Source organism: Petaurus breviceps, unplaced genomic scaffold, assembly GCF_028583685.1.
Source record: "Petaurus breviceps papuanus isolate PSGF00001 unplaced genomic scaffold, PetGlider_PUasm1.0 214, whole genome shotgun sequence".
In the NCBI taxonomy this organism is placed as follows: domain Eukaryota; kingdom Metazoa; phylum Chordata; class Mammalia; order Diprotodontia; family Petauridae; genus Petaurus; species Petaurus breviceps.
Window position 1 is genome coordinate 17,091,582 of NW_027185863.1, and position 21,917 is coordinate 17,113,498.

The window sequence follows — 21,917 nt, forward strand, 5'->3', positions numbered from 1 at the left end:
TTGGAAAGACCTGAAATTATCTGCCAGTCAATAAACATTTGTTAAGCATCTCTCTTGCACCAGGCACTGCACTAAACTAGGAATGCAAATGTAAAAAAGAAAAGCAGTTCTTGTCCTCAAGGAGCTTCAAATCTAATGAGGGAAGACAACACATGGAATATGAAAGTGGGATAAGGAGAGTACCCAATAGGGACATAGTGGAGAAGGCAGAAAAGTCCCAAAGGAGAAAGTATCTCTTCTTTCCTTGCCTCCCCATGTTGTCAGCTGTCCTGGGAATGCTGCTAGGATGCTGTAAGGAAATTAGATATCCCTGAGATCCTTCAAAGGCCACAAGGTTCTTTTCTAGAAAAAGAAGGTGGGGGATAGGGTGGAAGAGAGACATAAGCCAGTGGTGACCCAGGGCTCAACCCCCAGTACTTTCTTCTCAGTGGTTTGTATGGAGGTTGCCTATGTGTCAGCAGATTCTCAAAAGCCTGGGCTCTGAATTAGTCTGTTATTTTGTAAATGACATACAAGGTATAACCAAATTTCTTCAACCAGTCTGAACACTTCCTATTCAATACTACTATAATTCATCCAATGACGACATCTAAATTTGTCAGGGGCATTTTTTTTTTTTGCATTAGTCTAAAACCTATGACTGAGTGATTACATAGAAAAGTGTTATCACCTAGGAAAAGTATCAAGGTTTAGGTAGCATTTTTTTTGGAGGGCATTTGGGGTTAAGTGACTTGCCCAAGGTCACACGGCTAGTAAGTGTTAAGTGTCTGAGGCCAGCTTTGAACTCAGGTCCTCCTGACTCCAGGGCCAGTGCTCTATACTTCACTGTGCCACCCAACTGCTACCTAGCCGTTCCCTAGGTATCATCTTGACATTTGTATTAAGTGGGATAGGTGATTTGACTTTTTGACTTAATCAAATTCTACCTTCTGAAGATCATATAGCTAACATGTCTTGTAGCAGTGGTTCAAAATGGTTCTAACTGAGATTAGCTTATGAAGTAAAGGAGTTACATTTCTTGTCTCTCAAAAGAATTATAGACATAAAATCAGAAATGAAAACAGAACTTAACAAGAGTGAATGTAATGAGAATAACTTAGAAATGAAGGATTCTATGATCCCATATGTTAACTTTAAAAAATATTGATTTTTTTGTTTTTTATAGAACCATCCATATGTTAACTTTTAATGAAGTAAGTCATGCATTATCCATCTTATAGCTCCTATTATCCAAATAAAAGGAATATCTTGAAAAGCTAATATTAAACCATGGAGGTGTAATTAGAAAACATATGGAACAGGTATCAGGAGTTATCCAGTACTCAAACCAAAGACTGAGGAATCACAGAGGAGGCTGAATAATCAGACACCACAACACAATACTTCTGAAAAAATAAAAATGTCATCGTTCTCTTACAAATTGTAGGAAATCTTGAGGACTCAACAATAGCCTTTAGGACTAAGAATACCTTTAAGGAAATGAATGAGATTCATGGATTTCAAATTCTTGTGTCCACTTAAGGTAGAGATCAAATTTTCAATCAAAGAAGGGGAAAAAGGCTTTTAAATTAACCAAAAAACATTTATTGTGTGTGCTTTATATGTTCCAGGCACTCTGCTAAGCAATGAAGATACAAACAAAAACAAACTTCTTGCCCTCAAGGAGCTCACGTTCAAGTGGAGAAAGTAATGGGTAAAATAAATAGGTGCATTGAAGTGATTATTTAGGCGGTAATGTCCAAAGAGAACCCACTAAGAGGTGGAGGGACCAGGGAAGACCTCCAGCAGAAGGTGGGCTTTGAGCTGAGACTCGAAGGAAGTGAAGGTAACTAAAAGGTGTTGCTAGGAACAAAAAATATTCCAGGCAAAGGGGAGCATGAGAAGGCATGGTTGTAGTAAATGGTCTTGCAGGTAAGAAGCAACAAGTGGGCCAGTGTTCATGAAAGGTGATAGAGGGGTTTGAATCAAGGTAGTGCGGTTTAAGAGTTCCAACAAATATCGAGTAATCGCTAAAGGAACTGACTTTCTCAAGCTGCCACACTGTGCTGGGAAAAGGAGGTCAAATGAGGTGGCACAATACTACAGAGTATTGTGCAATTTCTGACCAATTCCTCTCACCTATACCCCCTTCACCCCCTCCCCCCCCACACTCATTCACACATGCTTTCGATCATCCCCAATAACTCCTCGGAAAAACTAAAGAGAAAGAAATTACTGCTAATTTGGGAATTAAAGAAGAATGGTGAACACTTATCTTTCCCTAATAAGCCACAAATTTGAAGAACTTAGAGTTTAGGAATAATATAACAAATCTAGCTAGCTATTCACCAGATACACAACTGCATTGTAGTCAGAGAACTTCCTTTCTATAAGGAAAAAAAAAAAGCATGCTTAGGCAGTGAGTTCTGCGTTTGGATTTTCATGCTTTCGAACCATAAGAATGAAACAAGCCGGTAAATCAGAAGTACAAATGAGGTAAAAATCAGCACTTTCCATGCCTTATCTTGATTCCCTTTTACAGAGTGCTGATCCCAAGTTGGATTTAATGATAGCATCAAATGTAATTCCAGGTAACTGAGCCACATGCAGACACGCAGAATGGTAATGGTTTATTCCCCCCACAGCACACCATTTCATCAGCCAGTTTCATTCTGGCTATGATTTCTGTACTATATAGGTGGCTTTCAGAGTGACTTTATAACCGGTCAGGCGTTGATTATATCGCCTGCCATTTCCTCAGTAGAGAAGTTTTTTCAGGTTTTCCTGACTTCAAAATTTCAAACTTCATTTGTGTTGGTTAAAATCTCCACGTCTCTTCCAGTACTCTCTTGCCTGGGAATGGGTGCAGGGGCGAGGGAGGGTTGTTTGAAGGGTGAGAGCGTGAAAGGAAGTAGCAAGGAGGCGGTCTTAGTTTTAACTTATTCACCAGCTCCTCTCAAATGACTTCTTTTTATTCCAGCAATGATTCAGTTGAAAGAATTATTGCTAGCTCCCGAGTTGGCTAAAAAGGTTCTTTATTAGAATACCACATCTTATGTCACTGATTGTGATTCTGTTCATAGCCTTGACATCCTCTTCCTCCACCCCTCCCTCACTCCACCCCAGCTTTGTTAGTTGACATCACCCTACGTTAGTAATTCCTCCCTTTGACTTTCCTTTTTTATACTTTCCTCTGGTAGGACTGTGCATCCATGACAACTACTGACTGTGTAAGTAAGCTTCCTCCCTCAGACTGTTATTTAAGGTTCAGATTCCATGATTAGTCAAAAAAAAAAAAAAAAGATAACGAAGAAAGGGATTAGGTGGCACAGACAATTAAGCTATTACTCATTTGTGCTCAAAAATCTAGGTTCTTGCTTCTGTGTCACGGAGAGATTAGTGTGTTACTATCAATCTTGTTTCTCCTCCATTTTTTGTCTCTCTCTGCAGACTCCTTCAGTCTCTCCTGCAGCAATCCTAAGCCATATGTTCGGTTCACTCCTCAAACACTGTCCTCTTTTTCTGCCTCATCAATTAGCTTTCACTTGTGTTTTTCCTGACTCTACCAGCCCTCCAAATTAAAATCTTTTGCACTCAATAAACTTCAAACAAAAACCTTCCTTTTCTAAAGATACCTGTTTGGCCTTTAATGACTGTGAAATTATGAACATCATATTTCTATCAAATATCATTTTATTTATTCAGATATTTATTTTAGTCATTTTACTTTCATTTATATTTTAAACTATTTCTGGTGTTTAAGACTGGCATCTTTTCTGTCATTCTTCCTCTAATGACATTATTTTTTCTTAATGAAATAATTTTAAAAATCGCTTTAATGTTTCAAAGTACTTTGAAAATGTTACCTCATTTTTTTTAATCTCAAAAGAACTGGAAGAAAGAGATTATAAAAAAGGGAAAAAGACCCACATGTACAAAAATATTTATAACAATTCTTTTTGCGGTGGCAAAAAATTGGAATTTGAGAGGATGCCCATCAACTGGGGAATGGCTAAACAAGTTGTAGAATATGAATGTGATGGAATACTATTGTGCTATAAGAAATGAGGAGCAGGTAGACTTCAGAAAAACCTGGAAAGAGTGAAGTGAGCAGAGCCAGGAGAACACGGTACCCAGTAACGGTAACACTGTGTGATGATCAACTATGGTTGACTTACTTAGCTCTTAGCTAAGACAATTCCAAAGGATTCATGATGGAAATTGCTATCTACATCCACAGAAAGAACTATGGAGTCTGAATATAGGTCAAAGCATACTATTCTCACTTTTATGTGTATGTTTTTTCTTTTGTTCCTTTTCTTCTTTCAACATGACTAATGTGGAAATGTTTAACATTACTGCACATGTATAAACGACATCAGATACCTTGTAGTCTTGGGAAAGGGGGATGAGAAGGAGGGAGAAATTTTTTTTGCTTTTCTTTTCGGAGGGGGTAAGGCAGGGCAATTAGGATTAAGTGACTTGCTCAAGATCACTCGGCTAGTAAGTGTTAAGTGTCTGAGTCTGGATTTGAACTCAGGTCCTCCTGACTCCAGGGCTGGGGCCCTATTCACTGCACCACCTAGCTGTCCCAGGAGGGAGAAAAATTTGGAATTAAAAATCTTTCAGAAGATGAATATTGAAAATTGTCTTGACACGTAATTAGAAAAAATACAATACCATTTTAAAAAAACCCTGGGAGATAGGTATTATTATTATTATTTCCATTTTAGAGTTGAGTGAAGCTAAAATAGATAGAGGTTAAATGACTTGCCCAGGGTCACACAGGTAGTAAAAGGAAGGACTTGAACACAGGTTTTCCTGATTCAATGTCCAGCTCTCTATCAACTGTGCTACCAAGCTGCAAAGAATTTGCAAACATTCTATTCACTGAGCTACCTAGTTAAAACACTTTACAAACCATAAAGTACAAACTATTATTAATAATAATGTTAGCTGTTTTCATACCTATAATAATAATAAAATTATTGGTTTTGTGTCTAATAACCAAAACACAAATCATTTTTATCTATTTGTGCAATAGTTCCCCAAACACTAGGCAACAATATTGGGAGAACAAGTCATCTCCGAACTGTTTCTTCTCACTGAGGTACATCAAACTTATGAAAAAAATAGCTCGATGTTCTATAGAGCTTTAGGGTTGACAAAGCACTTTACATACAATATTTCATCTGATTCTTGCAAGAACCTGGTGACGTAGGTGCTGCTATAAAGGTCCCTTTAGAGATCAGTAAACTAAAAGGCTTAAGGCTCATTTCTTCTCTGATAATCCTGGATACTATAATGAAATCATAAATTTAGACCTGTAAGGGAGGTCAGAATTTACTGAGTTCAGTCCTCCATTTTTACAGATGAGAAAGCTACAAGCAAGAGAAGTCTAGTTACTTCCCCAATGTCATAGAGGTCATGAAGATCACTGGTGGGAGTTCCCTCTCTGTCTTCTAATTCCAAAGCTCTTTCCAGTGTGCATACAGCACACTGCTTTTAGTAAACTCATATTGTAATTGATGGCATTTTGACTATCTGTTCCTCCCTCTTTCCTTCCTTCCTTAAAACTATCTTATCCTCTTATAGAGAAACTTTTCCAAGTTATTTCTATAGCCCATGTCTCTCCTATTACTAGGATGATACTTATAGCTTCAAGGTACCTATCACAGAACAAGTTAAGCTATTCCTTCCTTCAAGTTGTTTTTTTTTTTACCTTTAAGTGAGGTCACAGGTCAATGGCCTTTTCAGGCTGAGGTAGGGGCAAATCCAGACAGAATCAGAATAAAAAATCTATATACACCACTAATAAAAATTAGATGTAATTCTATGGAACACTTGTGAGATTTGGAGTGAATAAATAAATCAAAGTTAATTTACATAGCCTTTGCTTCTAGATTTTCTGCTAACTTTGTAGTACACTGAAAAGCTTTTAGCAGCAAAGTTCAGAGAACCATGAGAGCTTAATTGCACTCCCCTAACTTCAGCCTCTTACACAAAAGAGAGCCCTTTGATTTCCCTCTACTAGCTACCTGATTGTTGTACTATATATCTTAAATCAGTAAATCAAACAGATTGATTCATTTCCAAGGAATACGTTTAAGGTCTTGCCCATGCCCAACACATCAAAAGGATCTCTTTTTTGCCAATAACACTCTGGCGGGGTACCGCAAGGGAAGTAACTCAGATCACTTATTAAAATCTTAAACTGATATTTTAGTTGCCTGTAGGTCACAAACCTGCCAGCCTTGTAATTTACACTGCTGAAGCACAAGCTGACATTTCTCCTCAGCCGACAGCTTCTTCTTCTCTCCCAGCAATGTATCAGCCAAGGCCTTATACCTGTAAAAAAAAAAAGTCAAGGAAATGACTGATTAATACAGAAAGAAGCCAAACAGAAGTGGTTGAATTTGGAAGGTAAATAGTTCCTGTAACTGGTAAGCAGTTTAGATTTCTTGGTATTCTGGGTTTTTGTTTATTTCTTTGTTCTTTTTTCTGTTAATATATAAAAAAGCATTTCGATCAAGAAAAATAAATTGCCCCCAGAGTCTGAAGACCTGGGTCCAAAACTCATTTTTGGCATGTTTGACCTTGGCCAAGTCAGATCGTGTCTCTGGGCCTCATTTTCCTGATCTGTAAAATGATAGGATGGATGGCTTCTGAGGTCTTTTCTAGCTCAATATCTATAAACCTATGATTCTAAAATAATAGACAAATCTGAAGATCTCTTACTCTCTTTTTAATTTGCAAAATTAAGAGACTAACATTTCTTGAAGCTCTGTTGGATCTGTAGAATTTGTTTAGATGATTATTATGAAGCAGTTGTTATTCGGAAGTCATTTGACATGAAAATGTAAAGACTGGAAAACTCTCCTCACTTCCTTTAAACTGCCAGTCATATTAATATAAATGAAGATGCAAAGGAAAACAGATGCATAAATAGCAGCTCCATTTGAAGAGAGAAAGGGCTTTTTAACCCTACTTCATATTGCATCGTTATGTCTTCAGAGCCCATTTGGAAGGGATGTGGTCAAAAATTATGCTCAGCATTTTCCTTTTCCTTCTTGGAGCCAATTAAAAACCAAAGAAGACTTCTGTCCATCTCACATTGTATGCTTGAGTCCCTCTGAATTTACTAAAATGGCATTTTTACAATCATTTAATTTGCCATGTCCCTCATGTTCACCTTTTCCAGATGAAATTAATGTAAGTTTAAAATTTCCATCAATAGAGGAAAAAGCAACTTTCGCAGTGTTCCCCCAACCAATTGATAGCTCTTTGTTCAACCTTTCCTCTTCCATCTTACCCTTCTTTTGGCATTTCACCTGGCATGTGAGCAAATAGTGCATTAAAAAAACAAAAGCATCTGCATTAACTTTCTCTCTGCTACTCTATTATACTGTTTATCAATATCACGTTCTACTGCACCGTAAGCCAGAATGAAGTTCTGCCAAAACTTGAGGGGAAGCACATATCATTATCACAGAAGATTTCTGCTTTTTTCTGCAGAATGGCTGATAGTTGCCTCTAATGTGAGCTGTAGTTAATTGGGTGTCTCTAAAATGAGGCCTTTCAATTCACTTAGGGGAATTAGGCAAGGAGAAGAAAAAACAAACAACTACACATCCTTATTTACCACATTTACTTAGAGTCTAGAATTGCTATTATTGCAGAAACCAATTGACAGTCATGTAAGACTGATATATGGCTCTTCATTTTGCAAACACCATCCATAAGAGATTCATTGAATGGGGGGGGGGAGGTGGGAGGTGGGAGGTATTGCAAAGGCTTCAGGTACAGTAAATAATGCATATGGGAGAAAACCATGCTATTCAGCTCTTTAGATGAGCATGTTTTCTCATTTTCTTTCTTAACACTTTCAGTGCCCAATGACCAAAAACAAAAGCAAAAATATTTTCTTTACTTTGGAATGAAAACGTCCATCATTTAGTCAGCAAAATAAGCACATAAATCCCAGCATTATCCCCCTTTTTTATATAGATTTTACTCAAGTGTCAAACTCTGGGTATGAGCGCTTATAAAAATAGAAAAGGGTAAGCAAATACATAGTGATGCTGATATGCCAGAGGCAAGGGAATGAAAAATTCCAACTCATCAACTTAATCATACTAAATGGGCTAAAATGATCTGGGGATGACTAGAGTACATAGTGTTCTTTTATGGAAATAATACTTTCCCTAACTGTCCTGAATCAGAGTCCTACCTCCTACTCACTTTGGATGCAATCACTTCTTGGTTGGCAAGGGAAGCAGGAATTTCTCAGAATCAGGTAGGGGAGCAGGTGCTGGGCAATGTTTGGGGCATGTAGGCCTCCCAAGAACCTTTCAAGTCCCCCAAAGGTACTGACAACTATTTATCACAGTAAGAAACAGTATATGCATAATTTAATACTTTTAAAATACCCACAGTGGAAACATAATTGGATTGAGAGTCAGGAGACCTAGGATTTAGTAGCATCTCTGATACTTATTTACCAGGTATGTGGAAATGGGCAAGTCATCCAACGGTCATGTTCCATCCTTCCTGTTATCCACCTGGAACTGATCAGTGAAACTATCTTGCTGACAGATTCTCTTTACCCATAACAGCAACCATTTGGATCCATATAACCAAAGACTCTTACCTCTTTCCTCAGGCTCTACTTAGCTTTAGGACTCCTTCCAAGATGAACCTACCTGGATTGGAAGGTGATCAATCACTGTCCTCCTCCTCTAAAACTAGCCTGCCCCTGACCCCTAGGCTATGCTTCATCCAAACCATAGGTCTACCAAGATATTAGAACATAGCTAGTGAGGGCATCTTGACATTAGTCTTGCCACTACACATATGGACACTTCCTTGACCTTTCCCTTCCCTGCCTCTCCTCTCAGTCAAAAACTAATAATAAAATCAATACTGACAATATTGCTGGAAATAATCCACTGCTTCTATAGAAACTATGGGTGGAAATTACAAAGACTCCAATGTGGGTTTGATGTCTATCAGGAAAAAATTCCTAACAATTAGTGTTGTCCAAAAGGGTTGAGCTGCCCCCAAAAGTGATGGTTCACTTTCCTCAGGAGTCTCTCAAGAGAAGCTGAATGATCAATTGCTAGATATTTTAAACTGGAAATTCCTTTGTGCATTAATCTGAATACATGGTCACTGAAGTCCCTTTCCACTCTCAAATTCTGTGATAATCTCAAAAAAAAACCCAACCTCTTTCTTGGACTGGTAATTTTTGCAAGGGCGAACAATGTTAAGTAGAAGAGATGACATTTCCAAGACTATCTAATTTACATTTGTAAATGAGAAGTTTGAATTGAAGTTTAAAGTTTGAATCAAGAATGAAATTTAATAAAAAATTAAATCTAGTTTCATCTTAAAATAATGTTAATTTGTTAAAAAAAAATTAACTGATGAACTTCCACTAACTGAACACAATGTTTTAACCTACTAGGCAGAGATGAAAGCTTTCTCCCAAGGCTTTGTTTCCTCATTTTTAATTGTTCTTTTGATACTGAAAGATTGTCTCATTCTAATTATTTTCTTTTAGAAACCAAAAAAATCATAATAACTAAAGAATATTTATTTAGTTAGGTCCAACAAAATGAATATTTAGAATTGGGAGATATTATTATCACAAAAGAACTTATACACATTTTCTTACTCATGAGATAGATATAGCTGATGCAGAGCTACTGAAGGCTTTGAATCAAGTCTTGCTCTGAGGTTTGCTGTCTATGTGATCCTGGCCAATTCAGTGCTCTAAGCAACTGTTTAAGAGTCTAAGTTTCAGAGAAGTTGTCAACCTGCATTGATAGAGGGAATTTCGTACCTTAAACTTAAAATTTCCTCACTTTCCTTAAACTATTGAAATCACATTCCAGTCCTTATCCTATATCCATTTCCTTACTGGGAACTAATTAAGGCAATAAAGGGCAAAGAGATGCAGTATGGATTCTGATCCATAGGTAAAGAAACTGATGATTTGGTGCTTTATGCCACATTCTACCAAAGATTTTGGGTCTTTTTGTTCAAAGACTCAAATTAAATCAAGAGTCATCTGATTTCATAAGAGGAAATCACAAATAGAATCACTCATGTAGCATCTTGTGACAGGAAATTCTCAAAGAAAAAAAAAAAACAACAACCCCAAAATGTAAGATGTGTCAAAATAAGGGACTATTCATTATGCAGGGGACTCTTCAAGTACCCACATACTTATGAAGCACTGCAACATCTTTGATTACAAAGGGTACCATTAATGGTGGCAATAAAACAGAAATGCGACAGAAAAGAGACACCAGAACTATCATGTCTCTCAGAATTTTAAAAAGCTAGTACTCATTTCAAATCACTACCATCAACAAAAAATATAACTTACATGATAAACTCAAATCATATATTTAGAGTTGGAAGGAACCTTTGGTGAAAGTTGAACAGGTAGTAAGAATGGCAAGAGAGACTCAAATGCTTTTACAAAATATAGGTAAACATTACACTGATCTACTAATCTTATAACCATGTCAAAAGGAAAAAAGAATTTAGTAGTGCTTAATCTGTTCTTGATGAAACCATTCTGGCCTTTATCATCATTCCTTCCTCTTTTAGATGTTTAGTGATCCTTTTAACAATATATTCTAGAATTCTGCTTGGAATCAGAGAAAATTTCACTTTTTTAATTTTTTTTCTCTGTAGAGGGGTAATCAAACTCATAAACTTATTGGGGCATAAGTCTTTCTTTGGGACTGTGATTACATCTTTCAATCACCGTATTAGAGGTAATAAATTTATATCTGAAAGACACCTCAGAGGCTGTTCCCTTAATTTTATAGCTCAGGGAACTTCCCTGCTTCACATGTAATAAATGTCTGAGGAAGTATTCGAGCCCAAAGTTTTGCTTAATCCAAGTCCAACACCCTATCTATCTACTATATTGCCTCTAAAGTGACATAGCTAATTACTGTCAAATGAACTGACAAATTAACAAGTTAAGACTGATTATGGATGAAATACAGACAAATTCTTAAACAGTAGTATACCAAGCAGGATCCATAGGAAATAACATATTCAATATAATTTAAATGAGTTGAACAGCTAACATATTCAATGAAATTGCACAGGATGACATGGAATGAGACCAATGCCTTGGCAGAAAGGAAGAGAATCCTAACTCTGACAAATGAAAGAAACCAGTGTCAGATGTTATGTGATTTTATGACCAAGAAGCTTAGCTCCATAGATGATTTGAGAAAATAAAATTTGCTTGCTTCTTTTCAGAGTTGAGTCTTACTGGTTATAGAATATTGCATATACTATTAGACTTGGGTGATGTTTTTGGTCAGTTTCACTAGATTGTTTTTTTCTCTCATTTTATTTTATTTTATTTTTTAGTTACTGTTACTAGGTGAGAGATGGCAAAGATATTCTGAAGTAATAAAGATGTAAAACAAACAGAAAAAAGGGCAATTGTAGAAGAACAGAAATAAGCCACAAGCTAGATGTCAGGAATGTAGTAATACATGAAGCATCTAACTTGATGTATGGATGTGCTATATTTTGGAATTAGTACATGAAATTGTATCACGAATTGGACCATTATTTAATCTCCATGTTTATGTTGCTTTTCTTCATTTTCAGGAAGATGAGATAAAGCTGCATATAGCCTAGAGAGCATCAAAATGAGGATTCAAGAATGAACATTAGAATGTAGAAGAAGAATCCGTGATGAAGCATGAATGCAATGGGATATTTTTGTGCTATAAGAGATGAGGAAATGGGGAACATGAAAGGGACATAGACTCATATGAACTTATACACAATGAAATAATTAAAATAAAAAGAGGAGCTTTTATTCTAACTTCAATATTATAACCTTTTTTTTGAAGACATTAACAGATGAAAAATGAAATGAACAGAACCAGGAGAACAATTTATATGGCCTTGTAAATAGAAACAGTTTGGAAAGTGGTTACAAACTATAATTAAGGAAATAAACATCCATGATTCCAAATGATTAATGATAAAACATACCATCCACTTCCTGACAGAGATGATAGATTTACTGTGTAGAATGAGACACAAACACAGAGTCAATGAGGAAGTTTGTTCTGCTTAGTTATAAATATTTGTTATAAGGATTCTGTTTTTCTTTTCTCTCCCTTTTCCCCCAATGGGCAAAAGCAGAGGGGAAAAAGATTTATGTTAATTCATTTTTAAAAAATAGTTTATTTTTGTGTGTGGGGGGGTGTGTTGGTGCTACAGATATGGAATGTTGCATGCATTTTTAGATTAAGTCACTGTCAGTTTTCCTTAATTGTTTTCTTGTTACAAGTAACCCTTGGGGAATGGGGGTAATGTGTAAATGCAATCTAGAACACATCAACAAAACTTTAGAAAAAGAACTAAAAAGGAGACGTGAAAAGAACAAGAGTAATTTTCTCAATAACAGGAGTTTATTCTTACCACTTATTATAATACTGACCTTTTATTATTACCTAGCCACTTAGGAGGACCAGAGAAGAGAAAATGGTCTCACCTAGCAGTATATATCCCTGCTCTTATGGTATCGAGAGTCATTCAAGTCAAATATAATGTCTTATAAAGATCTACTAAAAGACCAACAAGGTTAGTGGTGGAAATCATCATGAAGAAGCTAAAATCATCTTATAAAGTTCTTCCTTTCTAACATGTGTCCTGAATATGCACATTACTCAGAAAGGAGACTCCTAAATTCAAATACTTTCCTCATCATTTTCAAAGGAAAAATCCATTCTTAAAGGCTGTTACACTACCAGTCCCTCCCCCCAACCCCAGCCCTTGGGAAGTATGGATTATAAAGTATCAATTCTTTGTGTACATAAGTATTTGTTGTGTTTATTTATATTTTATTTTTGCGTTCATTGCCATTCCTTCATTTTAATGCTATCCCTTCATTTTTCTGTTGAACGTCTCTGATTTTAAGCTTGTTCAAGACAAGGATAAAGATATTTCTATTTCCCTTCCCAACTGCTTCCTTTTAAAGCTCCCCTCTGGGCATAGTATGGTTGTGTGTATTCAATAAATGTAGCTGCCTGGCTAAGTTCAACTAGAGACTCATTTTATTAGCTTCACAGTACTGTTCCGTTTCCTCTTCATATCATGTTCTCACGGTAAACATGGTGCAGGTGCAGGTGGGTGATTTTCTAGCTATTCAGGGCTAATTTCCAGCATTCTGAAGGCTGAGTGGTATGCTGAGCATAACAGCTGCCTAGCAACGGGGCTGACATGCATCATGAAAAGAGGGAGAAGTATGAAGGAAAAGGAAAGCAACTGGGCTTGAGAGGGAAATAAAACCTATTTAAAGTGGGTGGAGGGGTGAGGAGTGAAACAGAGACAGAAAAAGAAAGATAAAGGGATTTTTTTTCTTCTTTGAAAAAATAAAGTGCCATGGCCACAGAGAGCTTAAAGCTTTGAAAATCATTTGGCTCATAGAAATTCTATTTAGTCCATAAAATGTACACATATTCTCCCTTCTACTGTTTTTTCACGACAGAATCCTGTGTGTGCATATCATCAACATAGAATTGCCTCTACAGACATGGACAACCTTCAGAATAAATCAAAACAGAAGGAAGAGGCAGAATATTTGTGTTTTAAGCATATAGTCTTTATTTGACTAGTCATATTTTATAATTTGCTTTAGTTTTCCAAGTGTACCTTTTGACACTATGTTCATATATAGAAATATGTTCCTATAGTGATACATTACAAAGCTAGATAGGAAAGAAATACGACTTAGCATAAATATAACAATAGCTTCCATTTATATACCAATTTAAGCTTTGCTTTATATTATCACATTTGACTCTCATTACAACCTTGACAAGTACTATTATTATGGCCGTGTACCTGAGAAAACCAAGTCTTAGAGAAGTTAAGTGATTGGTATAAGGCAATTGTTGGGATTTGAACCCAGGCCTTCCTGACTGCAAGTGCAGGGCGTAATGCATTACCCTATTCTGCTTCCAATATACTGGTACCATAGACTTGTGGCTTGATCGCTCCATTTATCAAGGAAAATTGCCGTTCTTTCTGGCAGTAGCACTAGAAGTTTGAGTCTTGTCTCTGACACTCACTCTGTCACCCTGGGCAAGTCAGGTAACTTCTTTTAGTCTCTGTTGTTTCCTTAGATGGCCTTAAAGTTCTCCAGTTCAAAAACCTGTGATGATATGATTGTCTAGCTTATATCAGGAGAAGAGATTACTGTAATCAGAGGATTAATGCAATAACATGACCATTATAGAATGACAGATATTAAAGTCATATGTTCTCCTCATCTACACAGGAATACTATGGTCTTTTTTCTGAATTACAAAAACTATACTAAGGATTTTTTTTATCAAACACTGACTTATCAAACACTTACTATGTACAAAATCCTGCATGAGATATATAAATGTCCTCATAGTTTTTCATGAATTCTTCATATTTCTAATTTTTTATGGTACAATAATATTCTATTACATCATAGCCCACAATGGATTAAGATCGTCTGCAAATGTTGGGCACAGATTTTTTTCACAGTAAGGTCCCAACTTATATTTTAAGCTTCCTCACCCATTGTTTAGCACACTGCATGAAACATATAAGGCAATTAGCAAATACTTGTTTACTTAGCTACTGTATGTATTCTGCTCAACAGCTAACCAAGCCTACTTACTATTCCTAATAGTGGGCAACACTTCCTCTCTTCTGGGCTGTCGGTTTTACTGTTTCTATTGTCTTTCCCTACTGCACTTATTGAACTTTTATCTTGCCTTATAGGACAATTTCAAGAGTTTCTCCATTAATCTTCCCTGATGTTCCAAACAGGGTCTGATCATTTTCTTTCTCTGAAGCTCTATATGTTGTTATTTATAGTCCTCTTCTAGCATTTATGTTATTTTTTAGTTATTTAAATACTTGTCATATTTACTAGAATATAAATTCCTTGGAAGCAGAGACTGTATTACTCATCTTTTGTACCTCTATGGAGTCCAACATAACATGTATGCACAGTAGACCCTGAAAAAACTATATGTTGAATAGAACTGAGTGAGGTCAAATGAAGAACTGTCCCTTCTGGGCCCTGTCTTTTTATTGTTGTTGTTTAGTTGTTCAGTTACATGCAGCTTTTTGTTACCCCTTATCAGGTTTTTTCTGGAAAAGATAGTAGGGTGGTTTGTCGTTTCCTTTGGAGCAGATCAAGGCAAACAGCAATTAAATGACTTGCCCAGGGTGACATAGCTGGTACCAAATTTGAACTCAGGTCTTCCTGACTCCTGGCCAAGTGCTCTATCCACTGAGCCCCCTAACTGCCTCCAGGGTCTAGGCTTCCAAGTGGAAAATGGCATGCATATCCTCTTTTTCCACTATTACAGGGGATCCCAGCTCAGACACTACCTACCCTTGTGCTTTTGGGCAAGTCATTTAACCTCAATGGGACCCAGTTTCCTCATCTGTTAAATGAAAGAGTTTAACTAGATGACTCAAAAGATTTTCAATTCCAGTGGTCTCTTAATTGCTAAATGTGGTGGCCTCTTCTCATTTCTTATCCTTCTTGACCTTTCTGTAGAATTTTAAACTGTTGATCACCCTGTGGTTATTACCACTACTTTCTTCTCCCAGGGTTTTCATGACACTTCTCTTTCTTGGTTTCTTCTCTGCTTCTTCCCAGTTTCTTTTGCTGGATCATCAACTTTGTACTACCTCCTGTCTCTGATTGTCCCCCAAGTCTTTCTCTTCTTTTCTCTCAAAGATTTCATCAGTTTCTACGAATTACATTTTATTTCTTGCCCAGATAACTCCCAAATCTAAACATCCAGTCTTTCTCTTGAGCTCTACCCCTGAATCACTGACTTTTTGTTGCAAATAATGACTTCACTTTCTACAACCCATCAGTCTGCTTGTCAACTAGCATTTATTACATGTTAGTTGGCTGACACATTTAAGTAAAGATCTGTCTCTTTTTTCCTTAGAAATAAAATTTTTCATCACAGTTGTTACCATTCGTTATGATACCTATATGTCTCTGATACTGCACAAGGTCTTAAAAATGATGAAGTTATATAAGCAACAATGTGCAATAATCAAAGGCATATTATTTCAAGAGTGAGGAGACCTACATTCTGATCCTATCTTTGACACTGACTAGCTCTGTGAACCTGGACACTTAATCTGTAAGTACCTCATTTTCCTTATATGTAAAATGAGGTGGTTGCATTTAGCAGCCATGAAATCCCTTCTAGTGTTAACATCTTGATTTTGTAAGTTTTACTGAACACACACATAAATACATAAATTATACAGAGAGATGCATCTGTAAACATGTCTCCTCATCTAATCTTTATCTCTATGTCATCTGTCGGTCTTTCTGTTTATCTTTAGCTATTTGTTCCAAAATGCTAATATATGCTGATTATCATTCAGAGACTTTTGACCAAAGGTGATATGATGAAATTTGGAATGTTTAATGTGACAGATTTGAATTGTCACAGTGCATACAGGTTTCACTTCCATTATAATCACCATTTCTGAGACACCTGAATTCAAATCCCTGGAGAAAAAGCAAATCGCTAGGAGATATTATCTTAATCCTATGGTATTCATTCATGCACTTCATGTAATTAAGCAGGGGTTCCCTCATGCCAGACAATATGGTGGCTGAATAATAAAAAGAATGCTAAATTATACTTCAGCTCTTGGGATTAGCTGATACAGCTATGCAAATAAAAAATGAATTCACAGCATCTGCTAAGAATTTACATGACAATGCTCTCAAGTTCCCTTATTTAAAACTGGCATCACCATTTCATTTTGATTGCACAATATAAAAACATCCTATTTATTCAATAAATGGATTAAAATGAAACACTAAATTAGAAATGTCTTAGCAGGAAATCTGCAGTAAGCTCCATTTCCCAAGCAATGCCACTCGTTTGATAGCATTTTGTTTTAACGATGAGCTGTGTTTCTTCCAGGCATCTTCCTTTAGTTGTTCTTCTAGACACATAACCCCAGCTCTGCCCAAAGTCACTCTGATGCTCTCTACCACAAAGAACATTTAGAACTATTCCCTCACATGGGACTGGATATGTGATGGGGCTGAGATAATGGTTGTGGGCAATGGAGCCAATCACATTTTTCTCTGATCCACTTACACACAGGAGGCAGCTAAGCACGTTCAGTTCTTTGCATTTGGAATGATGTGTGTTACTTCTTTATTTGCAGTGCATTGCACAATTCACTTGCTAAACCAGGGGCTTGGATTGATCAGGTACAAGAACAGCTTGTTTTGCTAAACTGAGGAGAACAGATGTTCATTTGTTTTTAAGTCTAAACAAGAGGCCTCTTTAAGGACATGATTTAAGTAAAATTATTCTATTCCTGTACCAATTTGGTTCCTCATCAGATACTTATTGAGGTCAGTTTGACCTCCTACTTTTGAGCAGTAACTTGAAACTAATGCAGGTAGATGTATTTATATATTTGAAATGTTTCTTTTTCAAACTAACTGTACTCTATTTATGTTCACCAATTAGAGGTTACTCTTCTCATAGGCATTGACTAAAAAGGGTTTCAATATACAAGGTTTTATGGGAAGATTAAAGGGTGAAAATTTTTAATATATTAGCAAGTTTATTCTTAGAACTGACATTTAACTGATTTTCTTGCATATATAGATATACTATACACACAAACATTTGTACACATATATGTGTAGTGCTTAAGCATAAAATTAATACTTTCTTGGAATAATACCATATTGCTAAAGTCATCCAAGATTCTTAAACACAATAATGATCTATTTGACCCATACAATTTAGGAAGCTTTCTGATGGAAACCTGGCTAGCTACTTAGACCTTAGGATTGATATTTTAATTTATTTGCATTTTAGTCTTTATTTAGGAGTATTAATTTGAAAACACAGGCAACAAATAATGCATGAAAGATGAGTACCAAAGGAATAAAAATATGATTGATCCTTAAAAATGGGGAACAGGAAATAGTAATTTTCATTGGTTGGCATATACCATGTTGAGCCAAATTTAAGAAAATGCATATGTGGTAAGACATAGCATGCTGCAAAAGAAAAAAAAATTCAGATCTGGAATTTAAGATTATAGGTCCCTGTCCTATCTTTAACAGTGACTGGAATCACTGAAATCTCATATAAAAATGGTGATGCTTATATTAGTAACCTCATGGATTGTAAAGATCAAAAGAAATGATTTATGGAAAACTCCATGTTACTGTGAAACCCTATCTCAGTGTCAGTTATTATAATTATAAAACCACATAAAGTGAACTACGTGTTTTGGTTTACTCCCTCTGATTTATGTATGCATATTATAACTAAATATGAACTGAACCAGTTTGGCATCAGGAAAGAACAATTAGCAAATTTATGAATCAGCATCCTGTTTACACTTCTGTTTTAAAGGATAATAACTTGTTGGCTTAATTAAGGCACTTTGTACTCATTGCCAACTGTCATTATATGAAAATATTGACTAAGCTTAAGTCCCTGCTGGGAAATGCAAGATGTGTGAAATTCTCGCATATGTTTGGAATTCAAGCACAGTATCATTAACTGATAGGCAGTAATGAGTAGATAAAAAACCTCAACTGAAAAAAATATTAGAATTCATTCATTCAACAAAAATTTTGAGGACCAGTTTTGTGTACAACACTGCAAATTTCTGGGGGGAATACAAAATTTAGCTAAATCATACCTTCATGAAATTTATATTTTTATATGAGGATGACACAAACTCAGATAGTGATCATCTATAATATTACATGATAAGATCTTTAGAGATAGTAAAAACTATATAAGATCTGAAGTGAAAGGTCATTACTGACCAATGTAATGGGAAGAATAAGAAGGTAACATTTAAGTTGTATTTTAAAGGATATTTAGTAATGCAACAACAGGTAGTCAAGGCAAAGGGAAGGTGTTGTTAGCATAAGGAGCAGTACAAGTAAAATGATGTAAGTGAAAGAAGAAAAAAGTATGTTTAGAGGTCAAAATGTAGTGCATTTTTAATGGAATAGATGGGGGGGGATAACATGCAATAAGGCTGGGAAGGTACAGGTAAAGCCAGACTATGAAAGATTTTGAATGTTAGTCAAAGGAACTAAAATTTTACTTAATAGTAATGGGAGCCACTAAAGATGTTTGATACTTAAATGACATGTCTACATCTACGAAGAAAAAGGTTACTATGGAATTATCACAGAATTGACAACACAATTGATTGCCATACTTTATTATGACCTTAAAAGTTCTTTTTTTCTTTAAGTATTGATATTTTCTGAGTTTATCCACCACAATCATACATGAACATGTGAGTGGATGTTGAATATTATTGTCTCCTCACTGAAGACTGTTTATTACCATGTTTCCCTGATAATAAGACACTGTCTTATTATTTTTTTGGACAGAAAAACACCAGAGGGCTTATTTTCAGGGGAGGGCTTATTTTAATGAACATTGACAGGAATTTTAATAAAGAGGTAGATGTGAACAAAAAAAATGTACCTTTATTCAATAAGTAAATCACTGGGGAAGAACAGGATGACGCGCTCACCGCTGCAGCTCTGATTGGATGCAGCTCGGAGGGCGGCGTGCGTTTCACCCGGGCAGGGGGGGGACGGTGCATACAGAGGGTACTGTAATGTAGCATGTAGCGCAGGGGATCACCTTCACTACAGTAGCAATCTCAATAGGGCTTATTTTCGGGGGAGGGCTTATTTTAGAGGAATCTTACACAGTAAGGGGAGGGCTTATTTTTGGGATAGGTCTTATTATCGGGGAAACACGGTAAAATCAGCATAGGAAAATTTAAAATTTCCTATTAGCTAAATTTCAAATTATGTAAGTGCTATATGCTTATGGGCATAATTGAGAATGGGTAGAAACCACCATTTGTTTTGACAGAAAATCATCTACATATAGGAATACTAAGATTGTGTACACAAAAATTCACTTTTGAAAATTTAAAAACTATAACATATTAAATAAATTTTCATTTGAATGTATCAATGATTCCTATTTCATTTGAAAAATTTAGATGTCTACATAAATCTTTCCCCCCACTCTGCTAAAGGACAAATATATGTTACTTTCCAAACCTTGATAATTCCTACCTTCCTTCCTTCTAACTTTCTAAAATCTCTAGATTTTCATAAACAAAGTAGAGTTATCCTCTCTAGAATAATCACTGGGCATTACTGTGTGTTATGTACAGTATTAATATATACTGAATTTAAAAAAAATCTTGGTAAAAAGTTAAGGAGTCCAAGACTTGAAATTTTGAGTAAGGAGGTACAGATTTGTCACTTATTTATGAAGTACCTTTAAACAACTGTTGAACCTTCTTAGTTGGATGCTCCATTATTATTTCAAAGTCAATATTAAGTTTAATTAGTATTTGTTAAATGTCAGTTACATGCAAGGTATTGTAAAGTATAAGATGCCAAATGAAAGTGTACATTGTAGTATGATGTTCCTATTCAGCTCACAGACAACTACATTGTTTTGGAATTCTAGAGTCCTTGAGTTCGAAGAGACGTCAGAGATTCAGTACAGCATATCACACCATTTTAAACTGGAATTCATCACCTCCCCCAGCTTCATTCAGGACTGGTTACTTTTCTTGATAGTACCAGCATTCTTGCAATCATTCAGGCTCTAAATATTCTTGTAATGTTTTCAAATCATTTTAATCCTCATTTTTTTATAATCTGGCAATTAACACTTTCCAACAATTATTCCTTCATGATGATTTTTGCAAAAAAAAAGTTTTATATTTTATATATTTCTATATTTCTACCATGATATACTACTACATGCTCTCATCTCATGACTCATTGATTTTCTTGCCTTCAGTCTATCCCCTCACCAAAAAAACATCCTTCTGTGCTATGACCAGAATACAATTCCTAAAATTCCATTTTACCACATTTCCCTGTTCAAAATTTTTTCATGACTTCCATTGCTAACTTTCATATGTTAAAGTATAATGGTAATGGAGATTTGAAGATCTTCCCTGTCTCTTAATAAACTCAAGGAAATTTGAAGACCTTTCCTGCTTTGACAATATACCCTACCCCCAATAGCCTGAATGTAATATCATGGAGCCTGTGGTGGGAGGAGTTTGTTGAAGGGTAGAGCAGAGCACACAGGAAGCTGGGAGTCAGAGCAGCTTGACATAGTTGGGAGGAGAGGACACATCTGAGGGATATAGTTAGGTATATGAGTAAAAGTTGGTGTTTTCCACCTGCTGTGACAGCTAGGCTTGTGTTGGTTTTTGGGAAGACTAAAGGATGCTGTGGCTCTTTGTGACATTGTGGCTTATTAAATTCTTTGCTATTGTGATGAAATTGACTTACTGGCTTTGGGATTGGATTTTCTGGTACCTGAATAGATGTTTTGCTTCTATCTTAAATATGGAGAGTCTGTTATATTTTGCAATCAAGCACTATGGAGGTATATTTATAGTGACCATTGGCGCTGTAAATATTGCATTGGCCCTACAAAAGGGAATATGACCATTTAATGTGGTTTGTCTACTCATCATTGGCGATCACAACTCAGATCTTTGTCCTACATTATTCTTGTCCATTTCTTTCCACTTATCCTCCACAAGACATATATATTCAATAAAATGGAGACCTTCCTCAAAGTTGTGTAACATCCTTTGGGTACCAGTGCAATACTCCAGTTTACTATATGTCATCCATCACTCTTATAATATAATTGGTATATTGTCTTTCATATATTTACTGGATAACAAACTTTTTATAGCATACTGCAAGCTTTTCATTGGAAATTTGTTCTGAATGACTTAATAATAATATACATATCATACTTTGTATTATCTTCAATTTTAATAATCTGGAG

At 35.8% G+C, this 21,917-nt stretch overlaps 1 protein-coding gene across 1 annotated transcript in view; it reads right to left on the bottom strand.

Annotated features, from left to right (window-relative positions):
* MYO16 (myosin XVI) overlaps positions 1–21,917 on the bottom strand; it is an 871,975-nt gene that overhangs the window by 155,101 nt on the left and 694,957 nt on the right. Inside the window, exon 30 of the mRNA XM_069094125.1 lies at positions 6,225–6,327. Coding sequence (XP_068950226.1) covers positions 6,225–6,327 — 103 coding nt within the window. The remainder of the gene's footprint in view (positions 1–6,224; positions 6,328–21,917) is intronic.